Source organism: Numenius arquata, chromosome 8, assembly GCF_964106895.1.
Source record: "Numenius arquata chromosome 8, bNumArq3.hap1.1, whole genome shotgun sequence".
NCBI classification, from domain to species: domain Eukaryota; kingdom Metazoa; phylum Chordata; class Aves; order Charadriiformes; family Scolopacidae; genus Numenius; species Numenius arquata.
Genome location: NC_133583.1, coordinates 62,348,548 through 62,364,205, shown reverse-complemented (window position 1 = coordinate 62,364,205; position 15,658 = coordinate 62,348,548). Strand labels below are relative to the sequence as shown.

Genomic DNA, 15,658 nt, shown 5'->3' with positions numbered 1-15,658 from the left:
AGGAAGTTGGTCCATTCAAAAATTAACAGATGTTCTTTTTAATTTATTCTAAAACCACGTGGCAAATACTGCCCTGGAGATACGTGAAGATTTGCTTCCTCCAAGCTCTTTGGCCATTCCTTGTGTCGAGTGCTCTCAGTTTGGCTTTGCAGAGCAGCTCCGCCTCGGCAGGGTTGGGGCTGCAATGACCGCACTTCTTGGCACCCCCCCAGCTTCCCCATCGGTGTGAAATTGTTCACGGGACTGTGACTGCTGCAGGGTACAAACACTGGGCTGAACCCAGAGCCGTGATTTAGTCATGACCTTCTGTAGGAAAAAAAGTGATACGTCTGCCTCATCATTTTAAATTCATATTCTGTTTTGCTTCCCATGCTTCCTTTCAGTAATGGGCAGCAGGAGATCATATAGAACATTGTGCGCTTGTGGCATCAAGATTTCAAAAGATCTTTATCTGAGGTAGTGAAAAATGGTCCAGTTTTAAAAAGTGCTTAAATCCACAGCTCTCTTTGGGACACCTTTTTTAGCAAGAAGTATTCAAAATGCCAGGTTTTGGTAGAGGCATGAGCGTTTCTGAAAATTTCCACCTGTATTGCCAAACCAGAGAACTGGAGAATAAAAAGGATATATTGTTGTCATTTAAAAATGGCTAGATGTTTGTGTCTCTGCTTTGTGTAGAATCTCTTCTGGTTTGAGGAAATAGAAATTTTATAATGTCCTTCATCAACTTAACAATGCAGCTAAATTGCCTTGGCTGAGATTTGTTTTTTAATGTTGGGTCTTTTGCTCTCTCTCCTTTCTTCAATTCTCTGCATGTCTGTACTGCTGTTTGCTCTTTTGGCTGCTTTTGCTGTAAATTCAGGTGAAGACCTGGAAAGAAATGATGGATCTACAGCAAAACCCTACTTCATGTCAGCTAGCCTTCACCGAATTCTGGGGAAGAAGGAACTAAGCCCTAAGAAGGCAGTGGGATAACATACTAAACCTCAACGTCAGATCAGCGTCACTTTTAAGCAAAACGTGTATAAAGTAGGCAAAAGTAAAAAACTGTAAATGATGCTTCTGGTTAATGGGTGATTCTTTTTTCATTTTGCTTATATCTAAAAAAAATGACCAACATTGGTAACATTTAACTAGTTTAAATGCTTAAACTAACAGCTGTGAAAACAGGCCACGTTTTAGTTTATAGAGTGCCTATGAAAAGGAAAATGTAAATTTGAAGCTTTTTTAAGCCTATAATGATGTTTTAATAACTTTTGTAACACAAGTTGCTGTCTTAGATGACAGCAGTTTTGATAATGTTTCTTTTTATAAGTGTATATTTGTAAAAGAAATTCAGACGATTTTTTGAAAGCACTAACATATAACCTAATTAGCCATAAAAAAGATAGTTTGAGACTCTCTAGTTAACCAGGAGATGGTACTAAATTTGTAAATATGGTGCTATGATTGTATTTTTTTGTACAAGCTGGTTCACAGCTATTTAAACTGTGATTATACATGCATTAATGATTCCCTACACTTAAAAATGTAGTGATATTTTAATCACATCCACAACTGCGTCTTTTAAGAAATGGTGGTACCTGCAGGTCCCAAAGAAGGTGGTCTGAGAAGACAATAGTTGATTCCGCTTAAAGTGACGTTTTCTGTGAGTTGTGCTTAAAAGATGATGTAACTGAGAGAAGGTCCCACTGCACTTGAAGTGATTTGTGGCTCACACAAATGAGGTTTCATCTGGTACAAGATGGTGAATGTATTGTTTTTAGCTGATGTCTAAGCGAGATGCACTTGTGTTAATATCCCCCTGTCTCTAACGAGTCTCTGATTGTGTTCTACGTTACGAGGAACTTGAGCTTCATTGAAAGGAAAACCAAATGCAGTCTTTTTTTCCTTGAAGAAAGTCTTGGCCATACGTGTGCACAAGGGATGCTGCTCCGAGCTCGGAAGGGCTTCTTAGCGAGCCATGGTAGTGGCCATGTGGGTCTGGGGGCCAGCTCTGTTCTTTCTGCAGGTCTCCAGGCTCCCAGTGGCTCACACAGAAAGGTGTTAAGACATTGAACGAGTCTTCTCATGATACAGGATTTAGCTACGGAAAGATGCTCCTAACGATTTAGTTTGCTTTTTGATTATTGAATTTGCCTGGTCATTAGTACAGAATCTGTTGGTAGAAACCACATTAACTTTCTGTTTGGTTTTGCTCCCGATAGCAGCGCTGTCGCTGAGGTTAGGAGCAGCTCTGCTCATGGGGAAACTCTTACACCGGAGTAATTCTCATGTCTGGTCTGCCGTGAGCTGAGCTAAAAAGGTTGTAATTTATTAGTCTCGTGGATGCCCAAGGACCCAACCGTACTGAGGCCTGCCCCTGGTGTTTGTGGGTTCCACCACACGGAGGGAGGTGTTCGGTGACTGCCCGCTTCCCAGGAGCGGCACGTGCCATCCCTCTGCCAGGCTGCTGCAGGAGCTCGGCACCTGGAGATACCCTCCTGGCCCCGGGAGTCCGTAGCTGTCACAAAGAGAAAGGCAAATTATTTTCTGGGTGATTTCAATGCAAGTTTCTGAGGAAAATTTACTGGCGATCCACATCCCAAAGTGATTTTGCTCTCTAACTTGTGGCTCCAGTTTGTGGTGATTGTACTGCAGAGGTCACGGGTTTGGGGTCACCTTGGTGCACAAGGGGTTACCACCCTCACGCTTGCCGTCATGGTCGTGGTGGGATCTCAAAGCCCTGGGAGCTGAGGTGGAGGTGACAGGGACACTGTGACCCAGCTGGCCCTGCAGCCCCTTCCCTGAGGCAGAAAGGAGCGGTTCAGTTTAGAACCCAAATAATGTGAAATAAGGGCGTACAGTTTGATGGACCCCTCTTGAGATACCCCAGATGAAACCTGACTTTCAGAAAGGGCTGAGAAACCCACCTTCAGAAGAATTCAGACTCTTGGCTGATGAAGTATTTCATCGTTGTCATCCTTCGCATTATGGGCATGGCACTGAACATACAGCCCCCTCGTTACCCTAATCTCTTCTGAGAGTTACGTCAGTAACTTTGGGGGGTTTGTGTCACCATTCTGTGATCAAAAAAGCTGCTGGTCTGATTACAGTCCCTGTGCTAAAGCTTTTTTTTTCTTTTTCTTTCTTTTTAATACTACTGTGTGATTATTTGCAGCTAAAGAAACTGCATTAAGTAATCAATATTTCTACTGGACTTGAGTGTCTTTCTGGGAGCTCAACTGAAAAAGTGTATTTCTGAGTACAGCGTGCTTTTTTATCATATGAATGTATCCATAGAGTTTACTAGGAATAACACATAATAGAACTAGTATACAGTTATTTGATTAGAAGACTTTTGTAACAAACCTATGCATTTACTAAAGGAATTTCTAAAAGTGAAAGTTTTAAATTGTATTATTATTTATATACAGTAAATATATATATGTATAAATTTGCTCCACTCGCTATTTTGTGAAATTATTTAGAATGTAAGTGATCATCATTTCTGAGAAGAAAATTTAAAAGCCATTTTCTTAATGACATAATTATGAGAACTGTGAAAATACGAAGCAATACCATGTAGAGTTTGTAATCAATAAATTGAACAAATAGATCAAAATGATTTACTATTAAAATTGGCTTTTCAAAAAAAAATTGCTATTAATGAATTAAGTAGAAATTAATGCAAGTATTTACTTGGGAAAGAATAACTTAAAAGATTTTAGGACTAACTTGCTGTAATGGTTCCTAACTCATCCTGCTGGTCGGAGTCTGCAGACTTACACCAGAGTAGCAGCGTTTATGAATTTGGACATTTACTGTGTTGCTTGGTTTAGTATAAAATTTAAAATTCCATTCTTCGCTGTAGAGAGCGGCACACGCGGCAACGTCTGACACGTCGCATGTGCTTTGCTGCTGAGCCCGCGGGGCTGGGGAGGAGACTCCCACCCCTCCCTCGCGGCGCAGCCCGGGGACAGGCGGGACGAGGGACCGGAGGCTGTTGCGGGGGCAGTGAGGGGATGCTGGAGCTGAAGGTTGGGAGGGCAGGGGGGCTCTGCGGAGAGACCCTTTTCCTGACGGAAGGAACTCTGTAGAGGATCCCGAACGCGCAGGATGTAGAAACCCAGAAACGGCAGAAACCCGCTATCACAATGCGTCACCTTTGGTTTGTTCTGCTTGGATTCATGGTGTGTCCCTACGGCATGTTAATGGATGGCTTTCATTTACATGTTTTAGACCAAAGTTTTAATGTCGAGCCTTCAAATTTTGTAAAAAAACAAACAAACGAAAAAAAAAACCAAACAAAAAAAAAGGAAAGAAAAAAAGAGTGACCCCAAAAACACAACAGAGAAAAAAGAGAGATGGGATCATTTCTTACGCTGAGGGTTGGGTTTTTTCCCAAGTATTATTCAGCAACTGATGGATGCTGAATAGTCTTTTAAACACTGGGATTTAGAAGTGTGAAATATTTTACTGTTGCGTGTCCTGCTGTAGAACAGGAAAAAAGATTTTGGCGGATGCAATGTCAAGCTGATGCTGGGACAGTCAGTAAGTATTCTTCTAAAAGATGGGTTGTCAGAGAAGTGATGACGAAGAATAAACTGACTGTTTCCAGAAACGTAGAATGTCTCCCTTTGACCCTTTGCTCCGCCTGGACAGCCGTGTCCGCCTGACAAAGTGCCTTACTGGCTGCTAGTGTACCTGGCTTATGCTTTGAAGTTTGTTCACACCATGTAGAGTATAAAACAGAAAAGGCTAGATAGGAAAAGCTGCACTCTTCATTTCAGATCAGCTGATGTAAAATGAATTGTATGTCGGATGTGTTCGACCCGCGTAACGCAGCGCACACCATTTCCCTGTTGTCAGATGTTGAAAGTCACCTGTGTGCTCCGGGGGAAAACGTGACGATTGTGGTGTTGCAAATAATTAAATGAAAGCAATGCAAGACTGTTCCATTTTTAGTAGTAGATTTTTTTTTATGGCTTTAAGTTATGGCGTAGTGAACTTCTGCGTACGGCCTGTTCTGCTTTCAGTGACAGTGATCGCACTTACTGTACCTGTGTAACTGAGGGAAAACGGGGCTCTTGCTACTTAAAACAGAAGGAAAAAGGCTAGCAAATAACATGGTATATTACTGTAATACATCTGTTTGCATGTTCATCAGCATAAAGTTCATTCTTCATTTCAAGACTGATAATTTGCTATTCTGGAAGTGTTTTATACATTATTCTAAATTTTTTAACTTTTGATACAGGCAATGATTTTTGAGGTAATATGTAATTTGTACTGCGCTGTAATCAAATTAGAAAGATAACTGGTTCTTCATGTTTAAGTAACACTAGTGCTACTAATATTAAAATTGTCTGTTACCCTATGCTACAAAAAGTCCACATGTATTTGTCCCAAATAATGAATTCTAAAATCACAAAAAAGGCTCTTAAAGGTTTAAGAAATGGAAGGGAGGTTACTGTTTCATTAATGTGATTATTAAGGTTATATTATTGTCTTGCCAAAACCAAATTAACATGAGCACGACCGTTTGAGCTCTAAAAACTGTTTGCTTCTGCTATGCAGAAATAGGAACATATTGTTTAAATATCTTTGATAACTAAAGTGTTTAATATTTAATTTTGTTGTTACTTCACTGTTTTGCAGCTCTTGGGGATTGTTCTAATAAAGATTTCGATACCAAAGCGGGTGCGTGTGTCTGTGCCGAGAGGCGGCTGCGGCTGGGATCCCCCCCCACCCGGGCAGTAGAGGGTAGGCCGTCACAAATAATAAATGTAATAATAAGCATAATTGAATGTAATAATAACACATGGGGGTTTTGACTGAACCTGTTTTGAGATCTTCTTATACCCGACAAGGTGTATTTTAAACCAGCCAAATTCACACCTTGGAATTCAGTAGAAATCTCGTTTTGGTTTTAGGAGACTCGCTAGAAGCCATGGCTTTTTCTCCTGTCTGTGTGGGAAGTCACAGAGCGCTCACACTGCACGCCCTGGGTTGACTCGGCTTCCCCGGGAAATGCCGAAACCGCGGCTGGGGCAGGAGTGGGCCAGAGTCCTGGTCTGGCCAGTGGCCCGTGCAGCAAGTCGGGGGCTGCGACTGCCTGCGGTAGGTCTCAATGGCTGATGGGGGGGAAAAAACCACCAAAACAACTAAAACCAGTGCAAAAGCTTTCCAGAGGTGCGGGTGGGTTTCAGCTCTGGAGCAGTTCCGTGGGGGCAGGACAAGGGAGAGTTTGGGCTGGAGGTCGATAGCGAAGGTGGTGTGTGCTATGAGTTGTTCCAGATGTGGGGAGCCTTGTTTGAGGATGCTTCTGGCATTCAGTGATGGCTGCAACGAAATCTCGATATAAAGCTGTTGAGTTAGCCCAAAAAGCTGTGACACCGACGGCTCTGGGCGTGGGTGTCATGTCGGGCAGGGTGGCCACGGCGGTGGGAGGAGACAGCATCTGGGACTGCCTCAGTGGGGACCGCAGGGCTGGAGGCTGGGATCCAGTGGCCGAACAGCAAATCCATGCGCTCGAGCTGACGGGGCAGGCAGCAGCTTTAGATTCAGAGTTGCAGCATATATTATTTAAGGAAAACGGTCAGGGGACTAGGCTCACACCACAGGACGCTAGTTCCTGGGGAGCGTTAAATGTCGTTTGCATTGGTGGGTTTGCGTTGCCCCGTCAGCCGGGTCGTGGCTCAGCGGCCGCGGGCAGCGGCACCCGCACAGCTCTGCCCCGAGCCACCGCCTGCCTGTGCCGTGGGACTGGGTGACAACGTAAAGGTGTGACAAGGCAGATGCCTCCAGGGAAGAGAATGGCTCAGCCGGGACGCTTCACATGTGGGAAATTTCAACCCAAGAAGAGTGAAGCGTGAGCTGTGAAAGGGACCGTCAGGGGGACACGGGGGTCCCCGCTGGGCTGACCGGGGCCGCGCGGCACAGGCGGAGGCACGAGCCTGGTGGAGAGCAGTTGCTTGGGAGAGCTAAGAGACACCACTGTTTTACTGTAAATCCTCGTGAAAACATACGTTTGTTTTTTAACATTTGATCAGACGCAAATTTGGCACAGGAAGCCTGCATGCTCCTTGTTCCCTAAAGCGCCGCTGTAAGGCGCAGCTCCGACCGTTGCAATGAACAAGGGCGGCAGTGGCGAAGCACCGTGTACGCTAAAGGACAGTCCCATTGTTTGAATTCAGGTGATCGTGTAGAGCCCTGCAGGATCTACAATAGCGTGCCCAGACGCTGGAAGACAACATTTGTAATATAGAAGTTATTGTAAGGGGCTTTCGGAGCATGGAGGACCTTTACTATGTGTCTCATATGTACATAGTTATTTTAATTAAATCTGGATTATTTTTTTTTAAACTACATCAGTATCTCCTGTTAACACACATGGTTTGTTGGAACTGACTGCAGCTATTAGTTGTACTGTCCTCCTTCAGAAAATTTCAGGCTCACTAACAAAATTGCTTTCTTGCCTCCTTTTAAATGTGTTTTCAGACTGGTGTGGTTTATATCTCACATGGTTTTCTTGCCATTCCTATTACATTTAAATCTAGCGCTGGCTGCGTGCCACAGAAGCTTTAATCCACGTCCAGATGCATCCATAACCTCGCCTGCGTCTCCTCTCGCGTGCCAGCAGCCTGATCCCACTCTTCTCCCGGGCTCCCACCTCCTCGGCAGGGCTGGCTGTTCCCGGCCGCCCCAGGGGAAGCACACCCCCGCCGTGTCTCCCCGCAGCCCTGGCTGGGGAGCGGCGGCCGGGTCACCCTCTCGCTCGGTGTCTGCAGCCGGGGGGGGGGGGTGGGGGGTTCCTCTCGGGCAGCCCCTCGCCGCTGCGCACCCTCCCCCGGGAGAGCGCCTCCGGCCCCGCTGCCTCCGCCCGGGAAGGAGGGGCGGCCCCGGCTCCCCCCCCGGGCACGGTGGCTCTCGGCCGGGCGGTCGGGGGCGCTGCGCTGGGAGCCCCGCTGCGGCGGTACCCGGCGGACCCGCTGTGACCAGACGGAGCCCGCCGCTCGGTACGGGATGGAAACCTTCCTGCTTCAGCCCCGGGCGGTGCCGGATGCCTGCCGGCCGGGGCGGCGCTGAGGCGGGCGTCGCGGTCGGTGCGTCTCCTTCCAGAGAAGGGGCATGTGCTCCTTTGGAGCTGCGCCCGTCCGCGGGTGGCCCGGCGAGGGAGGGGAAGGGGTTGTTTTATACAGAGCTTCATAACGTAGTTTCTGTTCGCCGTCATTTTCAACACATCTGACCAACTCAATTTCCTGCCTTGAATCAACTTCCATTTCATCGGGTCCCGAGTTCTCGTTTCTGCTGGTTTGGCTGGGCCCTGCGGGTCATCTATTTTCTGTTGCAGTCTGAAAGAGCACAAGTTTGGAAGGGAATCGGAGCAGTCCCAGGAGAAGGTTGCGTGCTTAATTTGCTCCAAATGATAATGTTGAAAGGGGCAGTTTCTTGTTTGCTTTTATTCTACTTCTTTTTTTTTAAGTTTATGCAGTTCCAGTTTTTTGCAGACGTGCTAAGTACTTAAATACCATCATCCTCTTGGTTTGATAAAGCTCACAAGTGGGCTATTTTGTGAGAACACTAACAAAGGTCCAAAACAGTTTAACAAATCATAGTGTAACACTCGGCTGTAGTGGTCCTTGGTCGCCGGTGCTTTAAAAAGTACATATTATCTTTGTGAGTTTATTGTTAGTGGCCCTTGGAGTGCGGAGGTGGCAACTCTTTCTGAGCTGATGTCATGGCAAGAAAGGGGTAACTGCAGGTTTGAGCATCCCCTGTGGAGCACGTCAGAGCATTTCAGCCCACCACCAAGCTTCTACAAATTCCCGCAGAGGCACCGAAGATCAAAATGCATACAGAAAGGTGAGGTTTCTGTGAACTTTGGTCTTAAAAGTCGTACTTTGGTTAAGTGCCTGTATCCATGTTATAGCAAGGCTAGTATTTCTGCTGGCTATTTCTGAAAATAGTAAAAAATGTGGCTGTTAGTTGTTTCTGCATTCAGCAAATCGCAGTTTACATCCTAGTTAAATGATATTTTTATGCTTAGCTTTCTCAGATGACCTGCTAACTCACATTAAAAAAAAAAAAACAAACCAAACATTTCATTGTATGACTTTTTTAATGGAGTAGCTGTCGTTCAAATACAATAGCTTAATTTTAAAATGAGAAAAATGCATAACTTTTTTATATACTGATGTGTTGTTACTTGTTCTAGATTTACCATATTTTGGTAATAAACTTTGTAGGAGGTTTGGAGCAGGAGACAGCTTTTTCCTGTGAGGTCAACTTGGGAAATAATATTGGTGTGGTTTGTGATGGCAGCTGTTAGATCATTCTTGGGGGGGGGGGGGAACTGGCTCCTGTTGAGATGTGGGAGGGATTTTTTTTAAAAAAAAAGCACAACTAAGAAGCCCCCCCAAGTCAGGAACGTCCGAACGAGCTGATACAGAGTCATGTGTGCGCCCAACAGGGAAAAGCTTTTTATGAGAGGGGTGGGGAGAAGTCTGGGGGGAGTTGTGTGCAGAGAGGAATGTGCAGTTTGCAGGCAGAAAAGGAAGTTGTGAAGCCTTTTCCCAGGACTCCTGTCGATTTGCTGGATGCTCATTGGTGTGGAGGAAAAAGAAATTAGAGGGAGTTGAAGAGAAAAGATGAGTGCTGGAAGGGAGACAACTGGCGGATGGAGAGTCAACCATGTGACTTTGGTTTTGGTTACTCCAGCTGTCAAACGCAGCGCCGCTGGTCCCGGTCGTGATACCGGCTGTGAAGCTCACACGTCCTACCTTGCCCTGCAGACAGCTGTTCATACCAAAGGGGTAAATCCTTACTTCGTTATTCTGAAGTTTTCTGAACTTAAGGGCTTCACAGCTATAGGTAACATGAAATGAGTACATGTTAAAGCACAAGACAAGTGAAAAGTACACACACACACACATATATAAAATTATGATGGTTTTTAAGCTTTTGTCTAAAGAATAAACTAGTCTGAGCTATGCCTTGATTTTTTTTCCCGGACAGATTCTACCCCGTTCTGTACCCGTTTGCCAACACAGCCTGGCACAGTCCCTTCTGAGGATGTAAATACCCTCTTACATCGCTTACGTGCTTGGCTAGCGTTTTGTCATCTTAATTGTTGCATTAATAGTTGTCCCACATAAGAACATTCTATATTGACATGAGAGCGCTCACCGTGGGAGCGGCGCTGGGCTGGAGCAGGCAGCACGTCCTAATGAAGCAAAATCCTTGTCCTTGTTCTATTGGACGCTTCACCCGCCAGCAGGCGCTGCCGAAAGCCGTGCCCCGAAGTTGCTTTTTTGCACACACAGCACTCACCAAAACTTCCCGCGTATTTCCATTAATGTAAAATGAGAGAAACACTGATCGGGATCAGGAAAAGGTGCATCTTTATAGCTCAGTTTTTAAACTACATTTTGTGGTTTGGGGTTTTTTTTGTGTTAGTTATTTTGTGTTTGGGGTTGTGTTCTTTTTTTTCTCCCATAGAAGTAGTATTGTTTCCTTCTTGGTTCTTGTTCTATTTTGACCTATTTATCAAACTTTACTCTCAAAAGTTTCTCTGTACAGATTTTTCATGGCTTGCTTTGCTGAGTTCAAGCCTTTCAAAATGGTAGGCCAGAATCCTGCCTGACAGAGGCCGGGTGAGCTGATTTCAGACATGTAGTAGTGCCAGACAGAGCTTAGAGATATTTTTTTTTTCTCCTAGCCCTGATTCTACTCCTGAAATAAGCTGTGATTCTCACACTGGAAGTACCTTTAATATTAATACACTGTCTGTGGCTGTCCTCATCAAATTGATTTACCCGTTTTTTAACAAGGAGGGAGGGATCAAGGTACCAGGTTGCACCAAGCAGCCTGGTGAGAAGAAGCGAGACCTCAGAAGACTTCTGTTGTGTCACCTCATTTGATGACAGCGTCAGGAGTCAGCACTGATTCTAACATCACTGCCACATTCGTCATGTCAGGGGAGCACATTAGGATAGCCTGCATAGACTTAAACTACCAGGAAAAAACCCACAAAACTGACAGACTATTTATCCTGCAAATCCAAGACGTTCTGAATAGACAAAGAATGGATTTTTTTTTTTTTTGGTTCTAGGGCAAATTTCCAGTTGAAACCTCCTGCCCTTTACCAGCCTTGCTGTGCCGGGGAAGCTGCATGGCCGGGCTGGACTCCCGGGCAGTTCAACAAATATGTGGTCCCCTTGATGCATCCGTCAGGAAGAGCATGTATTCCATTTCTGGATGCTGTCCTTATACACAGAGCCCTGTTTGTAAAATGCATAGGAACTATATGGAGATCATCGCAGCAGCTTAGAAACAAAGACCTAAGCCCTGAGCTCCTAAGCCTGAGTTGAGGAGCTTCTCTGCTTCTGCAACAAGGCCCTTAAGCTGCAGGACAGAACTAAGCAAAGTTTCAGGAGGTAGAGCCAACACTTCTCTCAAACAGCAAAGATGTCACGTATCTTCTGAATCTTCCCGCTAATCTAGCAAAATACAGACTTAGAATAAAACAGGTCCAGGTGAAGAGGAACGGTGAGGGCACCAGCGTCCTCACCGGCCTAGGGACCAACGGAACAATGGGAAACGACCTGCTGCATCTGTCAACATAATCATCCTTTTTTTTGCCTTACACTTAATGCTGACTGTGTAGGAGAAGACGAATCATTTTATTCTTAGATACACTAAGGCATTAGTTATGGAACAACAATACTAAATAGCATTTTCATCCAGGAAAGTCTGCATTTTTAGCTCTGAAAAAGCTGGGATTTGGATGGTGTGTAGTTGCCTCATGTTTCAGGTTACCATAATAATTTTCCAGCACTAAAAGAGCTGAATGCTGCAGAAGAGCAATGCAATACAAAATTAGCTGCCTTTTAGCTTTACTGTTGCTTATGAAAATCTAATGTCGATCTCCACGCTTTACCTGAGAGGGTCTGTTTGGTGCCAGCGGAGCAGTGAGTGTCCCCAGGCACCGGCTGGTGGCAGAATGGGTCACCAGGAGACACAACCACCAGCACTGGGAGGTCTCCTGGGTGTCCCAGCAGGTGAGAGTGAAGCCTCGGCAGCCCAGCAGCGAGGAGCTCGGGGCACGTGTGTCACAGCCAGCGAATATAGTGAAAACATAACAGTTAATTTAGACAAAGATACTAAAAAAAACCAAGTAAAGTATCGAAGAATGTCTTTCCAGAGAATCTCTTTCTCTGGAGAGCGAGCACCGCAGCAGTTCCTGCACCTAGACATAAGCAGGGATCAGACTCTGCTAGTCCTGGATCAGAAAACAGAAGCCACTTTGTCATGTGCCATGTAACATATTTGGTTTATAGCTTAACTTGGATTCTATTCAAGGTTTCACCGCCTACAGACACACTATGTCACAACAGAAGATGGTCTAAATCATTAAAGAGTTGCATAACTTTCAAATTAACAAAACAGAAAAAAAGCACTAGTTGTATTTAAATGTTTTAAATACTTTTTCATACAGGCAGTGATTTTCAATTTTGTCTTTTTATTTTTGATCCAGCTCCCTAAGATGGAAATGTCCCGGGGAGTCTGTCAAATATCAGAACCGCATTTAGCACAATTTCTGGATAACTTGGGATAAATGCAAGCACGCAGGAGTTGCTGCCCTCAGCACCAGGAAAATAGAAAGAGGGGGTTCAAAACAAATTGTAAATATGCAGCTCTTCCAGACCATTGCTACTCTGATCAACCACGTGGTATAGTTTAGTTTGTTAATGGAAATGTTGGCTGAAACTGCTGAGTTTTAGGGCTGAGGAAATATACTTATTTCAGCTGTTTCCTTGTGAATACTTATTTTGTTCCTCTCAAGGGTTGCTGGAGAAGGTGAAGGAGAGCGCACCATGGCGGAGGATGCAGCTCTAACAGGTAGGTTTGCTGTACCCCAGGAAGATTTTGCACATTGAAAAAGCTTCTCTACTAAGAGGTTGGTTTTTTCTTTTCTTTTTTTTTTTTTTTCTTCCCTGGCATCCATTTCATAGATCAGATTTAAAGCCATTTAATTCTGAGAGTTTGAGTTTGCCTAAATCAGGATCAAATGTGGAATATAAAATCACCACCCTTAAAGAGAATGAGAAAGACTAAGTGTTATTGATGGGCCAGCTGAGGATAGTGACGGATGCCAGGATAGAGAATGAATGCAGGTAAGAATTAAGATTTATTTTCCTCTTGGAGACTACTTATACTGCATAATTTCTTGAAAAATAGAATGCAGAAAACATTTGATAGGGAGTTGTTTTAGCATATATGGAAGAACTAAGAATGACTCAGTAAGTCTTTAACTTCGGTTTATACGGTGTATCAGTCTACAGTAACGTTTTTTCCCCCCAGGAGAGAAAAAGGCTATCATGCAGTTGTATTGCAGTTATTACTACCAGACCTGGTGGAAAAATCTGTAAGCAATTTTAACGTGGTGGTCTTATAACAAATATAGACCTCCAGAGTTTGAGATTGTATTGCTCGAAGTGACATAATCCCAAACATATCTGATTTTTCAGACGTAGGTGGATGATGGAGGCACGGGCCGGGTTCCTGCAGCGTTCCCGGCTCTGCCAGCCTCTGGGAACTGCGGGGCCGCGTGAGCCTTCCCTTCCTGAGACCATGTTCTGGGCTCTGCATTTCTTAATGGGATGAGCATTGGCAAAAGCCTTACCTCTAACTGGAAATGCATCCTCTTATGGCTCAAAGGAAAAACTATTCTGCTTGAAACCAGGAGAGCTGCGTAAGACACAGAAGGTCGGTGTTAGAATTGCACTCTGCTGCGGCGTACCAGAGGCGGGTAAAAGCAGAGAGCAGTGCAGGGGATGCCCGCCACGCTGCCCTCTTCGCTCGTTTCTACCCAAGAACACGTGAAATAGAGAGTTAACAGATTGGTATGTTTTCAGGAACTATTCATTTTATTTAAAGAGGAAATAGGAGCGTTGGAATGTGCAAACATATACTTCAGTGTCAAGCAATTTATTAACAACCTAGAGGCAGTTTGTGTTTTTCTTATTAATCTTGTACTCTCTCTATCTCTAGATGTCACTGTTCTGGAGACTCATCCACACGTAACTAAGCTGTGGATTTTCAGAAATTAACCAGTTCAGGGTTTTTTTTCTACTCTTCGTTTAAACAAATTATAAGTTATTTATTTTCATTTTTTGAAGACGCTTGGCTAGCATGCTGTTAGTGACTTGTATGACAAGGCTAGTCGCTTAATTTTTAATCCTGGAATGAGCATGAGTTAAAAGTTAACTAGCAACAGCCATAATGCATAGAATTAAACTGACAGATGTTTATTTTCTTTAATCACAGAATCTTCATGGTTGGAAGGGACCTTTGAGATCATCAAGTCCAACCACAAAAAAAAAAAAAAAAAAAAACCCAAACCAAAACAAAAAAAACCACCACACCCATCCACAAACAAACTTTTGACAACACAAACGAGGCAGTTGTCTGAATTCCAGGAGCTCAGACCTGGAATTCAAACTGATTTTGAAAACTTTAAGAATAGTAAGAAAGAAGCGGGGTGAAATTCAGTGTGGTAAAATAGAAGCTGCTTATCTGGGTTAAAGTAACCTCTGGAGAATGGTGAGCAGGAGACAAGGTAACACCAAGCCACAAACAGAGTGTGGGGGGCAGCATTACTAGAACTAATCAGATTTGTTTGACAGGGAGGAGACTGGGGGGGATGGGGGTGTGGGCGGGGGTGTGTGTGGGGGTGGGGGGGTGGTGGTTTTTCTTTCCTCCTAAGAAAATGGCGTTTCCTCTGGAGTCTAAAAATTTCTACTATTGGAGACATTTAAGAACAGCTTAGTCAAACATCTCCACTAGCAGTAGCTAAGCTATTTCATTGTGCCTTGGGGTGAAAAGCAGACTAGAGAACATCCGAGTACTTTTCAGATTTATTTTTATGAACATAAACCCCTATTTCTAGTGAATAGCTGGAATTTCAAAACATCTATATTCCAGTATTTCATTTAATTGCAGAGTTCTAAATATTTTTAAAATATCTTGATGATACTGTAGCACTAGAGTATTTCTTTACTCTGCAAACTGAGATACTACCAACTTTAATAATAAACAGACGTCCTCTAGAGATTCTGTCAAGTTTGCACCAGGAGGACACTTTTCATGTAGATTTCTCCCTCCTTCTACAGCAGGTTGAAAATAATAGATTTTAAGTTTTATTTTGCAGTGTAGTTACTTGTTCCAATACACGATAATGTGTCTGCCAGCCCCAAACTGCATTGGTTAGAAAGGTCAGGGAAGGAATGGAAGTCAAGACCCAGTCCTCTCACAGTACTCGCTTCTTTAGTGATTTTCCTTCCTTTGAGAACCTCTTGATGCAAAATACGGTTTGCATCATGAGTTCCATTTTTGGATTTCTTCAGATATGTCGCACTGAACCTATGAGCAAGTGCCTTATGATCGTCCCACCTCGCAGGCTAAAGACGCTGGGACCAGAGGGAATGCATCACAAACAGTTATGTGCCAAAGCACCCGCGCAGCAGAGCTCTTCCTGGTCTCTGTTCCAGGCAGGTCACTTTTAAGTGAGAGATTAAGAGCAAGTTATTTCATATGCTAATTTCATGCCACATTTCAATTTTAAATTGAACCTGTGCAGTCTAAAAGGTGCTGACTCTGCACAGTACCTGGTCCT

General features: G+C 44.1%; 1 protein-coding gene across 1 annotated transcript in view; it reads left to right on the top strand.

Moving 5' to 3' along the window:
* Positions 1-1,099, top strand: part of SLC44A5 (solute carrier family 44 member 5) — a 47,142-nt gene extending 46,043 nt beyond the window's left edge. Inside the window, exon 21 of the mRNA XM_074151741.1 lies at positions 860-1,099. Coding sequence (XP_074007842.1) covers positions 860-972 — 113 coding nt within the window. The 3' untranslated portion in view covers positions 973-1,099. The remainder of the gene's footprint in view (positions 1-859) is intronic.
* The last annotated feature ends 14,559 nt before the right edge of the window (positions 1,100-15,658 follow it).